General features: G+C 42.9%; 1 protein-coding gene across 1 annotated transcript in view; it reads left to right on the forward strand.

Moving 5' to 3' along the window:
• Positions 1–15,227: 15,227 nt before the first annotated feature.
• Positions 15,228–22,438, forward strand: part of CD79B (CD79b molecule) — a 57,819-nt gene continuing 50,608 nt past the window's right edge. The window contains exon 1 of the mRNA XM_073607646.1: positions 15,228–15,354. Within this exon, the coding sequence (XP_073463747.1) occupies positions 15,282–15,354 (73 nt within the window). The 5' untranslated portion in view covers positions 15,228–15,281. The remainder of the gene's footprint in view (positions 15,355–22,438) is intronic.

Below are 22,438 nucleotides of genomic sequence, written 5' to 3' on the forward strand. Positions count from 1 at the left end.
CTACTCCAATATGTTCATAGTCCCAAAGAAGGAAGGGGGTCATCCGATCCTGGATCTCAAGGCCCTCAATTGTTTTGTGAAGGTACTGAGGTTCAGGATGGAGTCCGTTCATTCGGTGGTGGCCGTGCTTCATCAGGGGGATTTCCTTTCCTCCCTGGACATCAATGACACGTACTTGCATGTCCTCATCTGTGTCAGGCACCAGCGTTTCCTGCACTCTGCGGTCGGGGACGCACACTATAAGTTTGTGGCACTTCCCTTTGGCCTGGTCTCGACTCCCTGGGTCTTCACCAAGGTGCTGGCACCGGTTCTGGCATTGCTGAGACAGCGGAGGATTGTGGTTGTGGGCTACCTGGACGATCTCCTCCTGCGAGCGGCGTCAGTTTCAGAACTGAGGGACAATGTGGCGATCGCCATGCAAGCTTTACAAGAGTTTGGCTGGGTGTTGAACCTCCAGAAGTCCGTGTTGCTCCTGGAATACTTGGGGTTGACTTGGAATACTTGCAATGCCTGAAATACTTGGGGTTGATTCTGGACTCTGCGCAGGTTTTACTTCCGCTGATCAAACTTCAGACCCTTTACTCCGCGGTGCGGTTGCTGCTGTCCCACAAGTGGTCGTCTCTACATTTTTGCATTCGGGTTCTGGGCCACATGGTATCCACCTTCAAGGCAGTCCCATATGCCCAGTTTCACACTCAGGTCTGGCAGAGGGAGATCTTATCCAAATGGGACAAATCTCTGGCATCTCTGGCTTGTCAGATCCGCGTGGGCCGTCTGACCAGAGCCTTGCTTCTTTGATGGCTACGGTCTCCAGCCCTACGGACCGGGAAGTCGTTTCTCCCTCTCCATTGGACGGTGATCATGACGGATGCCAGCCTGACCGGCTGGGGGGGGGTTCTGGGCCTTCGATCGGCCCAGGGTCGCTGGATGTCAGAAGAGTCTCGCCTATCGATCAACGTTCTGGAGTTGCGTGCGATCAGGTTATGCCTCCCCATTTGGATACAGCGGTGGCTTACGTCAACCACTGGGGGGGAGGAGCTCAGCAACAGCGCTGGAGGTCTCTCACATTCTGCGGTGGGCAGAACTTCACGTGCAGGCTCTCTCTGCCATCTACATTCCGGGCGTAGAAAACTGGCAAGCAGGCTACCTCAGCCATCAGTTGCTGGATCAGGGGGGTGGTCGCTGCATCCAGGGGTGTTTCATCTGACTTGCCTGTGGTGGGGCACGCCAGACGTGGATCTTCTGGCCTCCCGTCTCAATCGGAAGGTGCAGAGATTCGTGGCCAGAACAAGGGATCCCTTGGCGGATGCGTCGGACACGCTAGTGGCGCCGTGGGGACATTATCAGCTAATTTCTGCCTTCCCTCCTCTTAAGCTCCTTCCTTGTCTGCTGTGCAGGGTAGAGGCCGAGGGGATACCGGTTATTCTAATCTATCTAGATTGGCCTCGGCATCCATGGTACGCTGACGTGGTACGGATGGTGGCGGACGCCCCCTGGTGACTGCCGGTGCTGGAGGACCTCCTGTCCCAGGGACCGATATTCCACCCTGTTTTACCGTCTCTGGCTTTGACGGCCTGGCTATTGAAAGCCAAGTGCTGAGAGACTGGGGGGTTGCCGGTTTCTGTGGATCCCACTATGTTGAAGGCGCGTATGTCCACTTCACAGAGGAATTATCATCGCACCTGGAAGGCTTACATCTCTTTGTGCGGGGCTGTGAGATGGCATCTGCGCTCCTATTCGGTTTTTAAGATCCTTGTGTTCCTGCAGCGTGGGGTTGATCAGAAGCTAGCTTTGAGCACTATCAAGGGGCAAATATCGGCTCTGGCTATCTTTTTTCAGCGGCCGTTGGCTGCTCACTCATTTGCTTGTTCAAGAGGTTCGGCGTGTGGCTCCCCGGGTACGCTCGCCGCTGTCTCCGTGGGAGCTAAACCTGGTGCTCTCGATACTTCAGAAGCCACCGTCCAAGAACATTAGGGAGATCCCCTTACTCACACTCTCTCAGAAGGTTGTCTTTCTAGTGGCTAGTTTCTGAGCCATCGGCCTTGTTGTGTAAGCTTCTCTGTTCGGTTCTCCACAAGGATAAGGCGGCGCTGCATCTGCGGTGCTGCATCTGCATTCCTCGTTTCTTCCTAAGGTGGCATCTGCCTTTCATCTAAACAAGGACATTGCCCTTTCTTCCTTGTATCCTTGACCGTCTCACCCCAAGGAGGTCGCCTTGCACTCTTTGGATGTGGTACAGGCTTTCCCTGTGTATCTGTCGGTTACAGCTTCTTTTCGGACGTCAGATTCGCTGTTTGTAAATGTGGATGGCCCGAGAAAGGGCCTGGCGGCCTCTTCGGCCACTATTTCTCGTTGGATCAGACAGACTATTGTCTAGGCTTATGCCATTAGGGGAGGGGTGCCCCCCTTTCCCGTCACAGCGCATTGTACCAGGGCGTTTAGTGCTTCCTGGGCCTTCCAACATCTTACGTCTGTTTCTCAAGTGTGTAAGGCGGCTACCTGGTCGTCCATGCACACTTTCACCAAGTTTTACAGGGTGGATATTTTGGCATCTTCGGATGCCTGTTTCGGCCGCAAAGTTTTGCAGGCGGCCGTCTGAGGTTTTGGCTCCCCTTATGGGGGGTTGTTTTTGGGTGGAGGTTATTTATTTTTTTTCAATTTTTCTGTGTTCCCACCCCTCGTTGTGGCACTGCTTTGGGACGTCCCTAAGGTCAAGAATGGAAGTGCTGTGTCCGTCAATGAACGAAAGAGAAAATTGGATTTTTTCTACTCACCGTAAAATCCCTTTCTCTGACTTCATTGACGGACACAGCACCCACCCCTCCTGTTTGTGTTTGTACTGCTTTGTAACGAACTGAGCTGCCTGTAGCAGAGTGTGGGGTTACTACCAGTAAGGCCCGCCCCTAGACGGTGCTGTGCTTGCTCTTTTTTTCTGCCTAGTCCTACTCCTGAAGGTGGTGATATAACCCTAAGGTCAAGTATGGAAGTGCTTTGTCTGTCAATGAACTCAGAGAAAGGGATTTTATGGTGATTAGAAAATAAATCCAGTTTTTTCATCAGATGATTTAGCGCTGAACATTATACCAATATTGTGTATGTGTTTCCTCCTAATGTCATTACATTATTAACCCTGCCATTCACTTTATTATTCCAAATAGGGGTTCCCTGTAACAGAAGAGATATTATACTCACCTCTCCAGTGGCTGAGCCTTCTACCTTTCCTCCGGTCCAGTGTTGCAGACAGTGTTAATTTTGGCAGCAAATTTCGATTTAGTTTTAGTCTTAGGACTAAAATGGCATTTTAGTTTTAGTCCCATTTTAGTCTTCTGAAAGTGTTTTAGTTTTAGTCTTTGACTAAAATGCCATTTTAGTTTTAGTCCCATTTTAGTCATCGTATTTTAGTCCACTAAACTAAACACCAACTGCAGTATACCATCACCAAGACAGAACATACATCATCCGCTTATCAAAAATGTGACCTCTTCAACTTATGAGGTCACATGCACTTGTCCTCTGCTGGATATTTGCATCCACTTCACTCAAAAAGTAACAATACAGGTATAGTAGCTCTCTCCCAAGAGCTGCCTTTCACCACTCAGCGGACAGATCCCCCACTGAGTAAAGCCCACCCTGTGTGAAAGGGGCCTTATTGTCAATGTCTTCTATTTTGTCCCCATCTCCTTTGCTCTGTCCCTATGTCCCCTTCTCTTTTTCCCTGCTCTATGTCCCCTTTTCTGTCCCCAACTATTCCTCATGAGGATCCCCATGATGTACATATATAGCAGCTGCAGGCTGTATAATCAGAAAACATACAATCACATAGAATGAGGCATCTAATCCATGTCCTACCTTCCACTGAGGATTGTCATCTGTGCTATGCCATTCCAGATCCTGTGCCTGCTGGCCCCGCCCCCTGGTATCACTCAGCGCCTCCCTCTGGTCTTACTCAGCTCCTCCCAGGCTCCCTCTCACCTCACTCGCCTTCAGTTCAACGGTAAAATGCTAGACTGGAGGTGGGGTGGGACTCTGTGGGAGGGGATTGGTCATAGGGCGGGCTGGGGGGAAAGAAGGGGGGGTCAGAAATGAAGGGCCATCATCTGCCCTGCATCTGACTGGGAGAGAGGAGGAGGAGGAGGGGCTGAAATTCATAGCGCCTGGAGCTGTGCTGCCTGGAGCTGTGCTGCCTGTCACCGTGCGCGCCATGTCAGCTGTGCTGAGCGAGGTAAATGTGCGAGCAGGGCTGGAGTGAGCATAAGTCCCTCCTTGCCATTAACGTAATGAAAACGGATTCTATTTTCGTCAGTCGACGAAAATGTGCTGTATTTTTAGTTTTGTTTTCATCACTGTAAAAAAGCCTCTGACGAAAATTATGACGAAAATGTTTTCGTTGACGAAATTAACACTGGTTGCAGACTCTTGGGCAAACTTGCAGTGTGGCCCTGTACACTGCAAAGGTTCAATGTTCATTTAGTTTACGGGTGCACAGATAAGGAGAAATGCTTACCTTACTCCTGGCCCTGGCAGGCTTCCTTAGTCAGTGTGACCAGTCCCCTGCAGCTTGCTTTCTAAGGTGCTTTGGCCTGCAGTCGCCTGCTAACCCCCGCCACATACAATGCAGAATTAATAGCCCTGCATTGCACACAATGACAACAAGGCCTCGCCCACAGACCGGAGCTTCAAGGAAAGGAGGAGCATGTCAGAGCCGGCCAGAGCGAGGAGTCATGTAAGTAATCATGCCCTAAACAAGCATTTAACCCTTGCAGTGCAGGGAGGACTCACTTCAAAGGTTGTTTGTTTCATTATTAGAATTCAGCATTCAGTGACTAAAGCTGGCCATAGATGATTAGTGTTTTTTTTTTCATTCAGCCAGTAGGCGGAACAAGAAAAAAAACAAAGAAAGAACAGATTCCTCCATCCACAAAACAAGGTGAATGGAGGATTCCCCCCCTTCCCCCTCCACAAGGATATTGTATTCTGACAGCGGGACTGTTAGAATACATTGATCAGTAGCTGCAGCTGCTAATCGAGAAAAGTTCTCCAAGTTGTTCATTTGACAGATGTCAATCAGGGACAGACACACACGGATCTAAATTCAACTGGTCCCTGCTGTATTTCGATCTATCTATGGCTACCTTGACAGTGTCACTTTAAATGACTAGAATTCTTCCCTCACAAAAAAATTATAATATTCAAATTTTTAAATACAAGATTTTATCCACTGATACCAATGCGCGAAAAAGAGAAAACAATCTCCAGCTCTGTTATATACTTTAAAGGGAAACGTCTTTGCTTTTTAGCTTCTGAAGATTCTGAGACCTTTACAGTAATTACATTAAAGTCAGAGAAATCAGATTGCTATACATACAGTGGGTATATAAAAGAATCGCCCCCCTTTAAAATAATCCCAATTTGTTGCTTTGCAGCCTGATATAAAGACAGACACAGTTTTTGTTTTATCCAGCTGTACTCACTCAGTGCAACGTATAACATCCATGTGAAAGATATAATACCAACATGTAAAGAAAAAAAAAATATTCAAAAACAGAATCACTGAATTGGAAAAAGGATCACCCCCTCCTAAAAATGACTCAGTCAGGTGTAGCTAATCACCTTCTCAATGGCACACAAAGCCATTTAATGTTTTTTGTTTGTTTCAATGTTTTTATTAAGGTTTTCCAATGCACAGGTAGAAAAACAAAGAACAATTTGCATTCGTACAGAAATGATAAATTCTAAGTACAACCAAAATAATGATAACATTAGCAAAATACAATTAAACATAGCAATTTATATAATTAAAGAACCGTTAGGGTCAAGCCCAAAGGGTAATAAGGTGAGACATGAGGGACTCTGTGACGGGCTTATAGAGAAATCGGGCAAGCCTCCAAGGCACCCAAACACCCCTATTGGGAACAAACTGTGAATGGGTAGAGACACTTACAACCGGCCCTTGTCTTGTTATCTTACCAGCTCTCTGAAAAGTATATTTGAATCACTCTACGTATCGGGTAGCACATGTATATCAGACCCATCGTCAGGGATTGGCTTCAAGGGAGATTCCCCTAACACTATATTAAAGTGGAGTAATGTGTATTCTGGCTGGTATAGCTCAAGAACCTATTAGGGAACCTTTGTTTTTGTTATGGGGAGGGAAGGGCATGGGGAGGGCAGGGTAAAGAGGGTGAAGTGTTATGCTGGCCATACACTATACAGAAAATCGGCCGAACACATTTTCGAAAAACGAACGTTCGACCATGACCGCAAACGATCGTGCCATCATATAATGACCGATAAATTGTTCAGTGGACATGAATAAATAATTTTTGGTTAGTTTTTTTACATATACCTAGTGCAGACAGTTCGGACGGGAAACACATTAACCTTGCAATTTATCGTACGTTCGGCAGAAATTTTCCAAACTTCCCGTTCGTTTTTTTTCCCACAAAAACGTCACAAACGATTATCGATTTGTGCCCATTAACTTGCCAAAAAACGAACGAAGTGTCTATACGAACGATTTTTCGGCCGATTTTTCGTATAGTGTATGGCCAGCATTAGTGTGCAGTTATTTGTCCGGGTTGGTATCTGATACCTTGTGGGTGCCCCCAGGTCAAGTTACAGTGATATGTTTGATAAACTGCGGAATTCCACAGATTCTGTGAAATGTATCCAACAGGCCCAGGTTTTATGGGATTCACCAGGGTCTCTCTCGCCTATTGGACTAGTTCTTCCATTTCAGTGATCCTCCCTAGACATTGAAGCCACTCTAAGATACTAGGGGGGGAGCGATCCTTCCAATGTAAGGGTATACACATTTTGGCTGCATTGATTGGGTGTAGAGTGAGAGATCTTTTGCAGGCCGATTGGGGTATGGATGTGTGGTGAAGTAGGTATTGAGCCAGGGTGAAATCTGGGGAGTAGGTCATTATATGAGAAGTAAGGCCGTGTACTTCTTTCCAGTAAGGTTGTATCAATGGGCAGTCCCACCATATGTGGAGCAGAGAACCGCGGGCTATGTTGCATCTCCAGCATAGTGGAGAGACACTGGGATGATATTTATGGATTCTATCTGGGGCCCTGTACCACCTTGAGTAGATTTTTAATCCATTTTCCTGTGTGGAAATGTTGGTTGACCCTTTGTGTATATGGGTGTGGATTCTCTCCCAGTCCTTTCCCATTGTTGGCTAGTTGCGTTTTCTTTGGAATCGCTACCTGTGAACAGTAGAGAATACATATCCGAAATCAAGTGTCTTTGGGGCTCTGATCTGGTGCAGATAGCTTCAAAAGGGAGTGCGTTCTCTGTACCAATTGGAAAGTGGTTTGGAGCTATTCAAGAAGTGTCTGATCGGTAGGAACTTGAAGAAAGGAATGTTTTGGTCAGGGTATGGGGAGGAGAGGGTTTGAAAATGTAAGAGCTTGCCCTTATCAAAGAAGGTGTCTGCCTTAATTGATTTCCCTGTGTGTAGGCTATATGTGGTGAGCTCCGTGAGCCCTGGTGGGAAGTCTGGATTTCGGTCAATAGGAGTCAACGGCCCGGGTGAAGAGGCGAGATTCATCCTTTTAAACGCAGCCCGGAAATTCTGTAAGGTAGGGCCAATTAGGGGGTGTACAGCGTTTCCCTTAGCGATCATGTTAGGTCTGATCTACAGTAGGTGGCGGATTGGCAAATGGGAGAACGATTCCTTGAGTCTAATCCAATCTTTAGTGTTTGCATGGACATGCCAGTCAACTATTCTAGCCAAGTGGCAAGACCAGTAGTATTTGAATACATCTGAAAGTCCAATTCCTCCTTTCAGTGTAGGGATCTATTCAGTGTAGGGATAAACTAGTCTATCCCAGCTGTGGTCATTTTGATTAGCTCTGCATGAAAAGAGTTTTCCTGGAGCATGTCAGTCCCTGGTATTGCAACTGAAGCAAACAATCAACTATGGGTGTCAAGGCACTGTCAAAAGATCTCAAGGATAAAGTTCTGGACAGGCACAAGTCAGGAGATGGATACAAAAAATTCAAAGGCTTTATTAATGCCTAGAAGCACAGTGAAGTCTAAGTGGAAGGTATTTGGTACAACACAGACCCTCCCTGGATCAGGACATCTCTCCAAACTGGATGAAAGAGCCAGGAGCAAACTGGTCAGAGAGGCTACCAAGAGGCCTACAGCAACTCTGAAGCAGTTGCAGGAATTTATGACAAAGAATGGTCATTGTGTGCATGTGACAACAATATCACAAATTCTCCACAAATGTGCCATGTATGGGAGGGATGCAAGAAAAACGCCACTGCTCAAGAAAAGCCACATGCAGTCACGACTGAGCTTTGCCAAAACGCACCTTGAAGATGCTGAGGCCACATGGAAAAAGGTGTTATGGTCAGATGAGACAAAAATTAAATAGTTTGGCATCGACACCATACGATATGTCTGGCGTAAATACAATACAGCTCACCATCCAAATAACACCATTCCTACTTTAAAGCATGGAGGTGGTAATATACTGTTATGGGGGGTTTCTCTGCAGCAGGGGCTGGAGCACTTGCTAGTATAGAAGGAGAAATGGAGGCAAAATACCGCCAAATTCTTGAGGAAAATCTGCTACCCTCATTGAAAATCTGTGGAATGACTTGAAGAATGCAGTCCACAAACGGTAACCATCGCATTTAACTGAACTTAAGCAGTTCTGCAAAAAAGAGTGGGCAAATATTGCAACATCTAGATGTGCAAAGTTAGTAGTGACATATCCCAACAGACTAAAGGCTGTCATTAAAGCAAAAGGTGGTTCAACAAAATACTGACATAAGGGGGGGTGATCCGTTTTCCAACTCAGTGATTCTGTTTTTGATTTTCTTTTTTTTCTGACATGTTGGTATTATATCTTTCACTTGGAAGTTGCACTGAAATAAATACAGCTGGATAAAACAAAAACTGTGCCTGTCTTCATTTCAGGCTGCAAAGAAACAAAATGTGATTATTTTAAAAGGGGGGTGATTATTTTTTTATTAGGCAGCACTGATTGGCACTGACAGGTGACACTGATTGGAAACACTGATTAGCACGGATTGGCACTGACAGGTGGCACTGATTGGAAACACTGGCACTGATTGGCACGGACAGGTGCCACTGATTCCAAACACTGGCACTGACAGGTGGCATTGATTGCCACTGACAGGTGGCACTGGTTGCCACTGGCCAGTGGCGCTGATTGGAAACACTGATTGGCACTGATAGGTGGCACTGATTGGCGCTGACAGAGGAGAGGGAGTTTCACACTGAGCTGATATTGACGCTTAGTGAAACTGTGTTAAGCTGACATGTAATGTAACTGCAAGCAGAGAGAGAGCAGCTGTCAAATTTCAGCGGTGATGTCGGCGGTGGGCAGGACCCAGCAGCAATCAAACACCAGCCAATGATTGGGCTGCTCAAGAAAGGGGTGGGGCCACATACACGTAGAGGTCTGCCCAGACCCCATCCCATTGGCTGGTGTTTAATAACTGCTGGTTCCCGCCCACCCCTGACATACTGAGCGGCTCTGGCAAGTGTCAATATTGGCTCAGTGTGAAACTGTCTCACAGGCAGCAGGGACTGCACACTCATTGGATGTAACATTTCACAGCAGTCTCACAGCCGGCACGGGTGACGTATGGGTACAAGTTGTCACTGCCGACTGCCGCCCCTCTTTAGATGTCGCCTGGTACCATGGGCCCACTGGGACCCATGGTAGGGTGGGCCCTGAACATGATGGTCAACGCCTAGTGTGCCATGGTTTCCAGCCAGCAACATTTTCCATTTCTTATTCTTCATTTTTCTAAGTCATAGCTAACTTAGCAAAGGTTATTATTAGCAACATTACATTTTAAAATTGCTTGAGTTTATATATTTTTTGTCTTCAGTTTTTAAAAGAAAATGGAGTATTGATTTAAATTTTATCTAAAGCCAATTTTTCATCTTGAATAAGGTAGATTGTAAGGTGTTATTTTTTGTCATTCAAAAACATCACAAATTAACATAGAGCAGCATCTGTGTGATTCCATATAGATTGCGACACGTGTATAGGTATATAGATGACCTGATCATGAATGAATCATCTGGAATCACACAGATGCTGCTCTATGTTCATTTGTGATGTTTTTGAACGACAATACTCTCAACCTTGAATTTACATATGAACAAAGTAAGGACACCATAAACTTTTTAGACACCACATTTATAGACAGCCAGGAAACAGGGAGTATTGATACCAGAACTTTCCACAAACCAAGTGCAAGAAATTCCCTGCTCCTGGCCACCAGCTGTCACCCCTCCCACACTATTCGCTCAATCCCAGTTGGGGAATTCATTAGGGGCAGGAGAAACTGCTCCACCTTGCATAGCTTCTATGATGAGTGTCAAAATATTTCTAAACATCTTAGACATCGTGGCTACCAACAGTAGTATCTAGATAGAGCCATTGCCATTGCCATTGCCTACAATAAATTAGAGACAATTTGATCTCCTTTAGAGGTAAATCCAAGACTAAATATATGAGAGGCAATGGCGATCGCCCTGTAACTATTGGAACTACCTTCTCCAAAGAATACAATCAAATTAAACCAATAATTAATAAATATCTCCCCGTTTTAAATAAGGATGCTGATCTGGCGAAGGTTTTGACCAATAGTTGCAGTTTTTCTTGCCATCGGGCATGCACCCTGGGCAATTCACTGTCCCCCAGCTTATACAGCTCAGGCTTACCTCCCAAAACCTGGCCTAGTACCACAGGGTCATACAGCTGTGGTCTGAACACCTGTAGATACTGCAGCAAACATAATAATAATCACAAGTCCATTACTTCATATCACAACAGCAAAACATTTCCTATTAAGGATTTTCTTAATTGCAGTACAAAACATGTGATATATGTAACTGATTGTAGCCTCTTCAGGTTACAGTATGTAGGATGCACTACAAGGTATCTGCGCACAAAGATAAGTGAGCATTATAATGGTACTGCCTCAAGCAATATAAAAAAGATGTCTAACGTATCAAAACATTTTAAACAATGCATGATGGCAATATGACCTAATTTTTCTTCTGTGCAGTGCAGGAAATTAAACAAGCAGCACGTGGAGGGGATACACATAGAAGACTTCTAGAACAGGAAGTGATATGGATCCTTTCCCTGGGAACACGGATCACTGATGGAATGAGTTACAGATGGGATGTGGACTTATTTCTTAAATAATGCAATCCACTCCCCTCATTCCTCTCAGACATTATGCTTCTCTGTCTCAGTTCCTACGTTTCTAATCTTGACCAGCTACCTAATATTTTTTACTTTTGTTGATACATGTTGTCTCTCCTGTCTTATATACAGTGGTTTAACATAATGCCATATGGACCCTTACACATGGGCTACATGCACCAACATACTGATTCTTTTTTCTTTTATGATTTATCATTATTGATTTGTTTTTTGTGACCTATGTGTGTGTAGGATGATCATGTATGGTATTCTACTGTGTTTTTATATCTTTTGCAACATGTCATGTGATGTATATCTTTTGTCTCAATCCTTTTCCTGTATTTTGGCACTTTGATATTAACCTCCTTGATTGCTCAGTTAATTGCTTCAATTTACCATGCAATTGCATTGATTTTGGAATGGCAATTATAAGAGTATAAATGTATTGCCATTTTTATATTCAACATGCTACGACCAAGGCTGTTGCCGAAATGCGTCAGTTGTTTTGCTTGTCACCAACCATTAAAATCGCTATATGGACTACAGAGTTGCCAGCTCAATATTTTACTTGTTTCTGTTGTAGTGTGTAAGGACAGTGTGTGAGCACCCGAAAGAGGATCTTGCAAATTGGACTGGGAGTTCCCTGCTATGTGCGCTGTCTCTCTTCAAGCTTATTCATCTAGTGCCAGACGTAACTTTTTGGATTTTCCATAATTTTCTGTCTTAGTGCAAATGGGTCACTGGGGCAAAAAATAAGTGTATGAATCTCCCCAAAGGTGACACAGACAGCAGTAAAAACTTGACATAGTATGGTAGAGAGCAGCCTGCAGATATTAATGACTTATTTTACCCAATTGGGACATTTGCCCTGATCAGAGACCACTGCTACCACCTTGTCTCTCTGGCAATAAAGACTTGACAGGTGGTTTACCATTTCCTTACTATATTCAAAGTCTTATTTGTGAATAAAAGCAGTTTGTAGTTTAACACACCCGCTGAAGGACTGTGAAAGGTCTCACTACAATATCACAAATGTCATAGTCTCACCGCATTCACCTTAACAGGGCATGTTTACGCAGCTCACCTGGCTTAATCCATAAATGAATACAACTCTGCTTATATCCCTTACACAAATTCATGACCAAGTCAACACAAATAATACATTGTGAAACATCATCAGCATGTGCTAACGGTGTCCTTTCCCCACCAATCAATATTCAAACGAGGCTTAAATTTCATTTGTACCTTCTCTTCCACAGATGACACTAATGTCAGTATTATTTCTCTCTGCCCTCACCTATCTTGCCCCCTTTTTTTTTGATGAAACATCAGGTGCTTGAACAGATTGTTCCATCTGAAAGAAAGCAAACAATTCACTTAAAAAAAATAATAATAATAATGGACGTTTAAAAGATATACAATTAACAATGCTGCCTGTACATCTTCATCCTTTAAATTATGTGGTAAAGTTGAGCAACACTTTCAACCAGCAAGAAAGTGATAAGAAGCATGATTAAGCATCAAAAGCACCCTTTATTGTCCAAACATATTGCAAAGATACTTCTTTTTGCAGGTGCCCAGCATCACCTTACAATAAGTCACAGCATTTTATTTAAGTCAGATTTCTCAACATTGGTTGATATTCATTAAGAATTTATCTAGTTATAGGCAACCTTCACTTAAGAGGACCATACAGCAGTTTTGTACAAATGTTCTTATTACTATGTCTAGTAGAAAAAAAATACATTTAAACAATATATATACTTTCATTCTGGTAAATATAACATTTTGCCTATAAATATTTTTGATTTTCATAAGCAGTCAGCAGGTGGTGCCGTCGGTTCCTTACAGGTTTTCCAGGGAATTTTTTGAGTCTGTTGTGAAAAAGTTGTTGATTACAGAGCTCAACAGCTGAAGGTGAAAATTACACACAAAAATGAGTACATGCAGCGATTTCTTTCTCTATCTCACCCACCTTCTGTACAGCTCTGCACTTGATTTTAATCAAAGACATTTTTGGAAAGGTAACAAGCTCTGCTGTCAAACATAAATAGAAGACACGAAAGAAAGTTTGTTTAAAACACACACGTGAACTCATGTGGTAATCTGTATACAAAAATGTGGGTTACTAAACAGGCCCTGTCACCAGAGCATTAATTTCTGCAACAATTTTCCCATAGGGTTATATGTGCATTTATAACTCATTTTAGGCATGTTATTTACATGTAAAAGCCATCTTGTGTGTGCATTCAAAAGCCTTGAGACTGCTGCTGGGATCCACTATCTTTCATGTAATGTGGCATATGGACAGTACAGCGCCGATAGTAAATAGACTATAATGTGGAAAAAGAAAGAGGGCTGGGCTAGGAAACTACCTCTTCAGAAGAAGTCAAATTTACTAGCAGGTTCACTTCAGCACATTGCAAGCCAATAAAACAAATATTTTTGACAGTGGTCACAAGGACAAACAGAGGGATGAATTGCTTCAGTGGGAACACAAACCGTGATAAAAACTTGACAGAGGTTCTAACCCTTCGCCACTCTAATCAAAACGAAAACTAAGGCCCCTTAAACACTGACAGAGCGATCAAGTCTGCTTGTCAATTTTTCAGGTGGACCCGATCGGACCATCCATGGAGCGGCGGATGTCAACGGGCATGTGTCTGTTGACACCCACCGACATCCGATCCTGTCCGCTACAAACAGATGGATGGGGATCCATTCTTCATCCGTCTGGTGGATCGGATGACAGTCAGATGGAAAAGGAGCAGACACAGACCTGTCAACCGCCTGCTCGGCATTGATCAGCGGAGGGATCCCCTGCAGATCCGCTTGCGGACTCCAGCAGTGTGAAAGGCGCCTAAAGCTTTGGCTTTAGCTACTCTGAGCAAAGCACAATAGAACCTTCTTAAAACAAAGTATTTGTCTCACCTTTAGAACAAAGCCAAAAAGGTTTTATTCCTCATTTTAGCACAATGGGTGAGGCATGCAAACTATTTATTTTTAAAAATAGACCAACTGTGCATCCAGAACCCCTGGTTTACAGCAGTAACAGCTTGGTATGATAAAGCCATTTATTCTGAATGCATATGGCTGTTTCAGGCTTGTAGGCCATCAAAAGTGAAGTGCAGTGTAAACCAGGGTTTCTATAGAGCAGGGATCTCCAAACATTCTAAAGAAAGGTCCAATTTACTGTCTTTCAGATTTTTTTGTTGGGGGGGGGGGGTTGCGGGACTGTGCCAAGTGGGAATAAATAATTGCAGATCTTTGGTATTAGGGGGAGAAACGTTTGGTGTCGTTGGAAGGATATATGCCCCATCGTTGTTGTCAGTGGAAGGAATAGTGACCCATTGTTGGTGTCAGTGGCAAGAATAATGCCTCATTTTTGTTGTCGGTGGCAGGAATTATGCCCCATTGTTGGTGTCAGTGCCAGGAATTATGCCTCAAGGACTGGATAAAGGCAAGCAAAGGGCGGCAGTTTGGAGACCACTGCTATAGAGTAACATTTGGCAACCAAGAACGAGTATTACCAGACCAGGTTATAATTAGGTGGACAATGAGTAACCAAAAAGCACTCAACTAAAAACATGGAGGAGTCTCACTTTCATTACTAATCAAAATCATAAGGGTTTTTTTATTTTTTATTTTAGGAGAGTGGGCAGAGCCAAGAAACAGCTGTACGTTTAGCATAAATGGTTCTAGAGAAGGCTGCCAAACTACATGGCTAAGAAAAGCACCTTGGATTTCTTTTTGCTATTTTAATAAACACTATGAGCTTCACTAGAAATCTTGCCTAAATCTGGATAGTAATTATGTAACTCTAAAATAAGAACCCAGGATAAATATACCAGATGCACATTAAGTCTTATATCTGTACTGAAAATTTAATTTTTTGTGCTTGAAAGGTTTGTTCTGCTTAAGTGCCCCTAGGTAAATATGCCTGGTTCCACAGACTCTGTCAGTTGCCGGAGGAAGTTCCTACCCTGAAGTATTTGCATAGTGCCCCCTGCCCAGCCTCTTCCCTGCTGGTCTCTTGAGAACGATCTAAATTCATGCACAACAAACTGAATGTGGGGACAATTCATGATGAACACACCAGAGGCCACGTTGTCTGTCATCTTTATTGCCATTTTCATTATAGGTAGGTGACTATTTGTTTGTTGCAAATCACTGTCTCTGAATGGATAGAGTCCTGTGTTTAGGATGGAAAAGAGCAATGTGCCACATGCAAAAATCCTCTGCAACCAATCTGCAGTCACCTCTCGGTGTTCTAAGATAGAAGGTGAAATCTAGGTGCTGTGGGTTACTGTACACCGCTGCTCTTTGTACAACCTTGTTAAATCTGTCTTCTACTTTAAACGTGTAGAATGTAATGGTTTAGTAACTGAACTTCACTTTTATTTACTGTTTCAGCTGAAAATATTTTCTGAAAAATTGTTATATTCCACATAGTTAAAGATGGGTCACATTGCGCTTTTAAAAGGGATTTTGAGAAAATAAAAGCCTAACTTCCATGTGCCAGGGTCGCTGTAGAAACACACAGAGGTCCCGAGGTTGACAGACAAATCTAGTTACAGATTTTACCTGCTGGAGAAATCTGATATTAAAGCCTTAAAATGCAATGACTACCAAAAGGAATCGGTCAAATTTTAGTTCAGCTAGCAGCACATCATATCCTAATTTAAAAATAGGACTACATTTCTTAAAAAATCTTTAATATATTATCTGGAGAAGTGGACAGTTCACAATTCGTAACATCACTAGTGTTCTGTCAAAGAGCACCCACAGGACCGTGGCCTTTTTTACACTTCCATCAATATGTAGGTTTAGCAATCTAATCTGTATGTCAGTATTTTAGCAATGTATATCTGACATTGCCTATTCAGGCCCGTGCACAAGGAAAAGTTGTTTACAAGAGTAGAGCCAAACGGTGACTATTCTGTGAAAATACCATTTCCTGCACATCTGTGTGAAAGAGGAAGCAGATGAGCCATGTCTAGAAGTCTATTGGAGCAGCAAGGCAGAACTGTATTGTATTATCTACAATAAGTTCAGATACTATGCTGATTTAAAAAATAGATGAACTTTAGACCTACATAGGGGATGAGTTGATTAATTGTTATCTTCTCTCCATGCATTGACATGCATAGTCAAATTCTGGAAGTGCTGCGTTCAATAGCCCAGATAGCAAGCAATTGAGCTGCAAGTTTGAAAATGACTTTGCTAGACTTGTCAATATAATAATGACCGTGCTGAAAAAAAGTGACAATGCAACCCACAATCAATAAAAAATTAAAAAAAATGTATAGTGATTTCTTTAAAATATGTGCAAAAGGATTTTCCGAGATATAGACACTATATTGTCAAAAGTATTGGGATGCCTGCCTTTACACGCACATGAACTTTAATGGCATCCCAGTCTTAGCCTGTTGGGTTCAGTAATGAGTTGGCCCACCCTTTGCAGCTATAACAGCTTCAACTCTTCTGGGAAGGCTGCCCACAAGGTATAGGAGTGTGTCTATGGGAATGTTTGACTATTCTACCAGATGTGCATTTGTGAGGTCAGGAACTAATCTTGGATGAGAAGGCCTGGCTCGCAGTCTCCACTATTTCATCCCAAAGATGTTCAATCGGGTTGAGGTAAGGACTGCAGGCCAGGCAAGTTCCTCCACCCCAAACGCGCTCATCCATGTCTTTATGAATTTTGCTTTGTGCACTGTTGCGCAGTCATGTTCCCACAAAGTTGGGAGCATGAAATTGTCCAAAATGTCTTGGTATGCTGACGCCTTAAAGTGGTTGTAAAGGCAGGTTTTTTATCTTAATGCATTAAAATAAAAAAACCTTCTGTGTGCAGCACCCCCTCCTCAGCCCCCCTAATGCTTACCTGAGCCCCATCTTGATCCAGTGATGTCCACCAGTGCCTCGGCCATCCAGAACTTTCCCTCCTGATTGGCTGAGACACAGCAGCGGCGCCATTGGCTCCCCCTGCTGTCAAGCAAAGTCATTTAGCCAATAAGGAGAGAGGGACACAGGGAGCTGCAGCTCGGCTTGGGTGCCCCCATAGCAAGCTGCTTGCTGTGGGGGTACTCGACAGGAGGGAGGGGCCAGGAGCGACGAATAGGGACCCAAGAAGAGGAGGATCTGGGCGGCTCTGTGCAAAACCACTGCAACAGAGCAGGTAAATATAAAATGTTTGTTATTTTTAACAAGAGTTTAGTATCACTTTAAGATTTCCCTTCACAGGAACTAAGGGGCCAAGCCCAACCCCTGAAAAACAACCCCACATCATAATCCCCCCTCCACCAAATGATTTAAACCAGTGCACAAAGCAAGGTCCATAAAGACATGGATGAGCGAGTTTGGGGTGGAGGAACTTGACTGGCCTGCATGGTCTCCTGACCTCAACCCTATAGAACGCCTTTGGGATGAATAATAGCAATCATTATTCATTTTTATTGATTCTGGGTGGCATTGTCCCTTTGTTGAAATTTGAAACCTTCATAATATGTGTTCACACTTTTTTTAGTGCAGTGATTATTATATTGACATTGATTTTCACAAGTCTGCATTGCATGACCCCAGATTAACTTTCTTTGCAAACATTCTGCAAGTCTGCTGCAAGTTCTGGTTCAGTTCTGTTGTGCAATAGTCATCCCACCACAGGGATCACTGTGGCTGAATTTTCATCTTTGCTCCCTGTGTAAGTTTTTTCTTTAATTGGTGCTGGCAGCCATTTTACAATAACTTTGGAAGTGGTGTGCAGAGAGAGAGAGAGTGTGCAGAGAGTAAGAGTGTGCAGAGAGAGAGAGTGGTCTGCAATTTTGCTCTTGCTAGAGGCTTTCCACACAAATTTGCTACAAATTGAAAAAGTGCCAACTAGAACTTGTGCTTCAAATGTTCTGCAAGTGTACAACTTGCCACTGAAAATGTGCAGCTAGTTACAAGACTTACAGCTCAACACTACCACAAATTTGTGGCATGTTATGTTTTCTATCTGAGAGACGCACTTGGACCCAATATACAGAAATGCCCAGGTATCAGACTTGTGTCAAATCCTGCTGAAATTGACAGTTTTGGATAAATATCATGGAATTAAATTGGGTACCCATAATCTTCATACTGGTGGAGCAAAAATACCACTCTTGTTTGTCACATTTAGTCATCTTTGCACAAGGTCATTTGTAGTATTGGGTTGGATTTTACATTTGCCTGTAATGAGGAATACCAGGCAAACTCAAAATCCCACCATTTATATCCAGAAGTGATTCATTAGAAAATAATTAAAAGCATTTTTGAAAACTTAAAACTACTGAAAAATACATCTTTCTTTTTTCTTTCATCTTTGTGAGCAATCACCTGCACACCATAAATGAGAGTGAAAGGACATGTACTGTATCATCCTTACATGCTTCAGGTACTGGAGGCAGTTTAGGGAAGGGTTAACATTTAAATAAAGGCAAGGGCTTAATGTTTATGTAAGGTCAATCATTTTTTATTATTTACATTTGGTAGAGCAGGGAAGGGTTACATCCTTTGTCAAGTTTTTTTTGCTCTCTGTGACCGTGCCGCGAAATGTACTCCTCCATTTACCTGGTGACCACTATCACCGAGACAAAGTGAGCAGAAATCCAAACAATCTGAGCTGTCACCAGAGCAAGAGGTGAGGTGAAATTATCCAATGGAGGCACCTGTTCCTATAGCAACACTCAAAGATGGGAAATCTGTTCACTTTGTGGAGATATTCCCTCGTTACCTGTTGAGCCTCCAGGACACAACGGGGTTGATTTACTAAAGGCAAATAGCAGTTGCCCTCTGCAAGCGCAGTTGCTTCAGAGCTTAGTAAATGAGGTAAGGCTTCACTTTGCAAAGAGTACCCTATCACATGCAAGGAAAATAAAAAAAATGCATTTTTGCTTGCACATAATTGGATGATGGAAGTCAGCAGAGCTTCTGCTCATTTACTAAGCTTTGGAGCAACGGCTCTGGCAGAGTGCAACTGCACTTTGCAAAGTGCACAGCCTTTTTGCCTTTAGTAAATCAACCCCAAAGTGTAAAGAAATCTCCCTAGTGGGAAACAGAGCGTAAAAAATAACTTAATAGTGGTTTTAACCTTTCTGTATTCTATTAAAAAAAATACATTTTGGGCTTTACATACACTTAAGGGTTGTTACAGGAGAGCAGCCTTTAAGTTCATGCGCCCCCTCTATTCCCGGCCAGTGATAGTTGACAGTAGGACAAGTGTATTCTCCCATTTTGATGTCCTGCATACAAATCCTTCCATGTGCTACCTACAGAGAGGATACAAAGCAGTAGTTCTCAGTGCTCTCATACTTTGAATGACAATTACTCAGCCATGCAGCACTGTACCCAAACAACATTTTGATCATGTTTTTGACACAGGTTGAACTTTATTGTGGTGGTATTTAACCACCACTGTTTTTTTCCTGCAATATAAGCAAAAAAAAGACACAACATTTTGAAAAAATTAACATTTATTTTAGTTTCTATTGTAAAATTTTGCAAAGTAATTTTCTTCATAAATTTAAGCCAAAAATTATACTGCTACATATCTTTGGTAAAAATAACCCAAATCGATGTATATTATTTAGTCTGTGTGAAAGTTAAAGAGTCTACAAGCTATGGTACCTATCATTGAAAGTTATGTTCTGACTGCCTATCTCATTTCTTGAGGCTCTAAAATACCAGGACAGTACAAATACCCCAACAAATGGCCCCTTTTTGGAAAGTAGACAGTCCAAGGTATTTAGTAAGAGTGTGTGAGTGTTTTGGTAATTTTTTCCATAATGCTTTAGAAAATCAAGAAATGTTATTTTTTTTTTCCACACAAATTGTCATATTAACCACTTCAGCCCCGGAAGAATTTACTCCCTTCCTGACCAGAGCACTTTTTGCGATCCGGCATTGTGTCGGTTTAACGGACAATTACGCGGTTGTGCGGCGTTGTACCCATACAAAATTGACGTCCTTTTTTTCCCACAAATAGAGCTTTCTTTTGGTGGTATTTGATCGCCTCTGCGGTTTTTATTCTTTGTGCTATAAACAAAAAAAGAGCGACAATTTTGAAAAAAAAAAGCATTATTTTTTACTTTTTGCTATAATAAATATCCCCCAAAAATATATAAAAAAACAATTTTTTTTCCTCAGTTTAGGCCGATATGTATTCTTCTACATAATTTTGGTAAAAAAAACAAATCGCAATAAGCGTATATTGATTGGTTTGCGCAAAAGTTATAGCGTCTACAAACTAGGGGATAGATTTATAGCATTTTATTTTTTACATTTTTTTTACTAGTAATGGTGGCGATCTGCGATTTTTATCATGACTGCGACATTATGGCGGACACATTGGACAATATTGACACATTTTTGTAACCATTGGCATTAATACAGCGATCAGTGCGATTAAAAATGCATTGATTACTGTAAAAATGTCACTGGCAGTGAAGGGGTTGACACTAGGGGGCAGTGAAGGGGTTAAACTATGTTCCCTGGGAGGTGATCCTAACTGAAGGGGGAGGGACTAACTACAGGAAGTGACAGATCGTGGTTCCTAGCTAATAGGAACACATGATCTGTCACTCCTGTCAGAACAGAACGGGGAAGTGCGTGTTTACATACACTCGTCCCTGTTCGGTGTCTTCTGGTCACGAACGCTCGTGGCCGGCGGTCATTGCGACCGTCGGCCACGAGCATCGGCACCCCCGCAATGCAGCGGGCGCGTGCGCCTGCTATCCGGACCTCGCGAGATACAGTGACGTGATTTCGCGCAGGGGAGCCAGCCTGCCGCAGTAAAACTGCGGCGGCTGGTCCGGAAGCGGTTAACCAGTTGGCGACCAGCTGCCGTCGTTATACGGTTGGCTCCCTGCGCAAATCCCCGTAGCTGTACGGCGGGCACTTTATGGGGTATAAAAAGGAGGGGTTTTGGGACTTTGAATGAGGTGGGTAGGTGGGGCCAAAGGATCAGTCCCCGTTTTAAAAAAAAAAATTTATTGGTAAAAAATAGATAACATGATAACAAACCAAATGTCGGATAATAGTCACATAATGTATATGCAATAATAGATACATTGTGAACAAGGTAACAACCCATATATGATGCAGGGCAATGATCCTTAATAGATGATAGGCGCTTTAAGGGGTATAGGGGGCGCGATGTCCGCCGGGCACCCGCGATCGCTCCTGAGAAAAACAGAACAGAGGTCTGCAATGTAAACAGACAGATCTCGGTTATGTCAGAGGAGAGGAGACAGATCTACCGTTCATACTGGTTATACATAGGCTCTTTGCCGCAACTAGCTGACTATAATAATAATACAAATGCCATAAATCTATCCCCTAGTTTGTAGATGCTATAACTTTTGTGCAAACCAATCAATATATGCTTATTGCAATTATTTTTTACTAAAAATATGTAGAAGAATACATATCAGCCTAAACTGATGAAGAAATGTGTTTTTGTTCTTTTTTTGGATATTTATAATAGCAGAAAGTAAAAAATATTGTGTTTTTTTCAAAATTATCACTCTTTTTTTTTGTTTATTGCGCTTAAATTTAAAAACCGAAGAGGTGACCAAATAGCACCAAAATAAAGCTCTATTTGTGGAAAAAAAAAAGGACATCAATTTTGTTTGGGTACAGGGTCGCATGACCGTGCAATTGTCAGTTAAAGCGCCACAAGGCCGTATCGCAAAAAATGGACTGGTCATTAAGGGGGCAAATCCTTCTGGGGCTGAAGTGGTTAACAAGTGACTTCTCACACACGGCATAGGCATACTTGCAATTACACCCCAAAACACATTGTGCTACTGCTCCTGAGTATGGAGATCCCATATGTGTGAGACTTTTTCACAGGCTAGCCCAACATCCAAGGAGCCCCTTCAAGCGTTCTAGGGGCATAAATTACACATCTAATTTCTACCTATCACATTTTTGAATGACCACTTTTTGAAAAGCAAACACCCCAATGTATTTTCTTTGAGGCCTAATGAGTCATTTTTTTCCACAAGTTTTTGGAAAATGTGGAAGGAAAATGAAAACTTTTTTTTTTTTTTTTTACACAAAGCTGACAATTTATAAGATATTTCTAATACATAGCACGTACGCACCAAGAATTACAACCCAAAATACATTCTGCTACAACTGAGTATTGCGATACCACGTGTGAGACTTTTGTACAGCCTGGCCACATACAGAGGCCCAACATC

This window comes from Aquarana catesbeiana, linkage group LG12, assembly GCF_042186555.1.
Source record: "Aquarana catesbeiana isolate 2022-GZ linkage group LG12, ASM4218655v1, whole genome shotgun sequence".
NCBI classification, from domain to species: domain Eukaryota; kingdom Metazoa; phylum Chordata; class Amphibia; order Anura; family Ranidae; genus Aquarana; species Aquarana catesbeiana.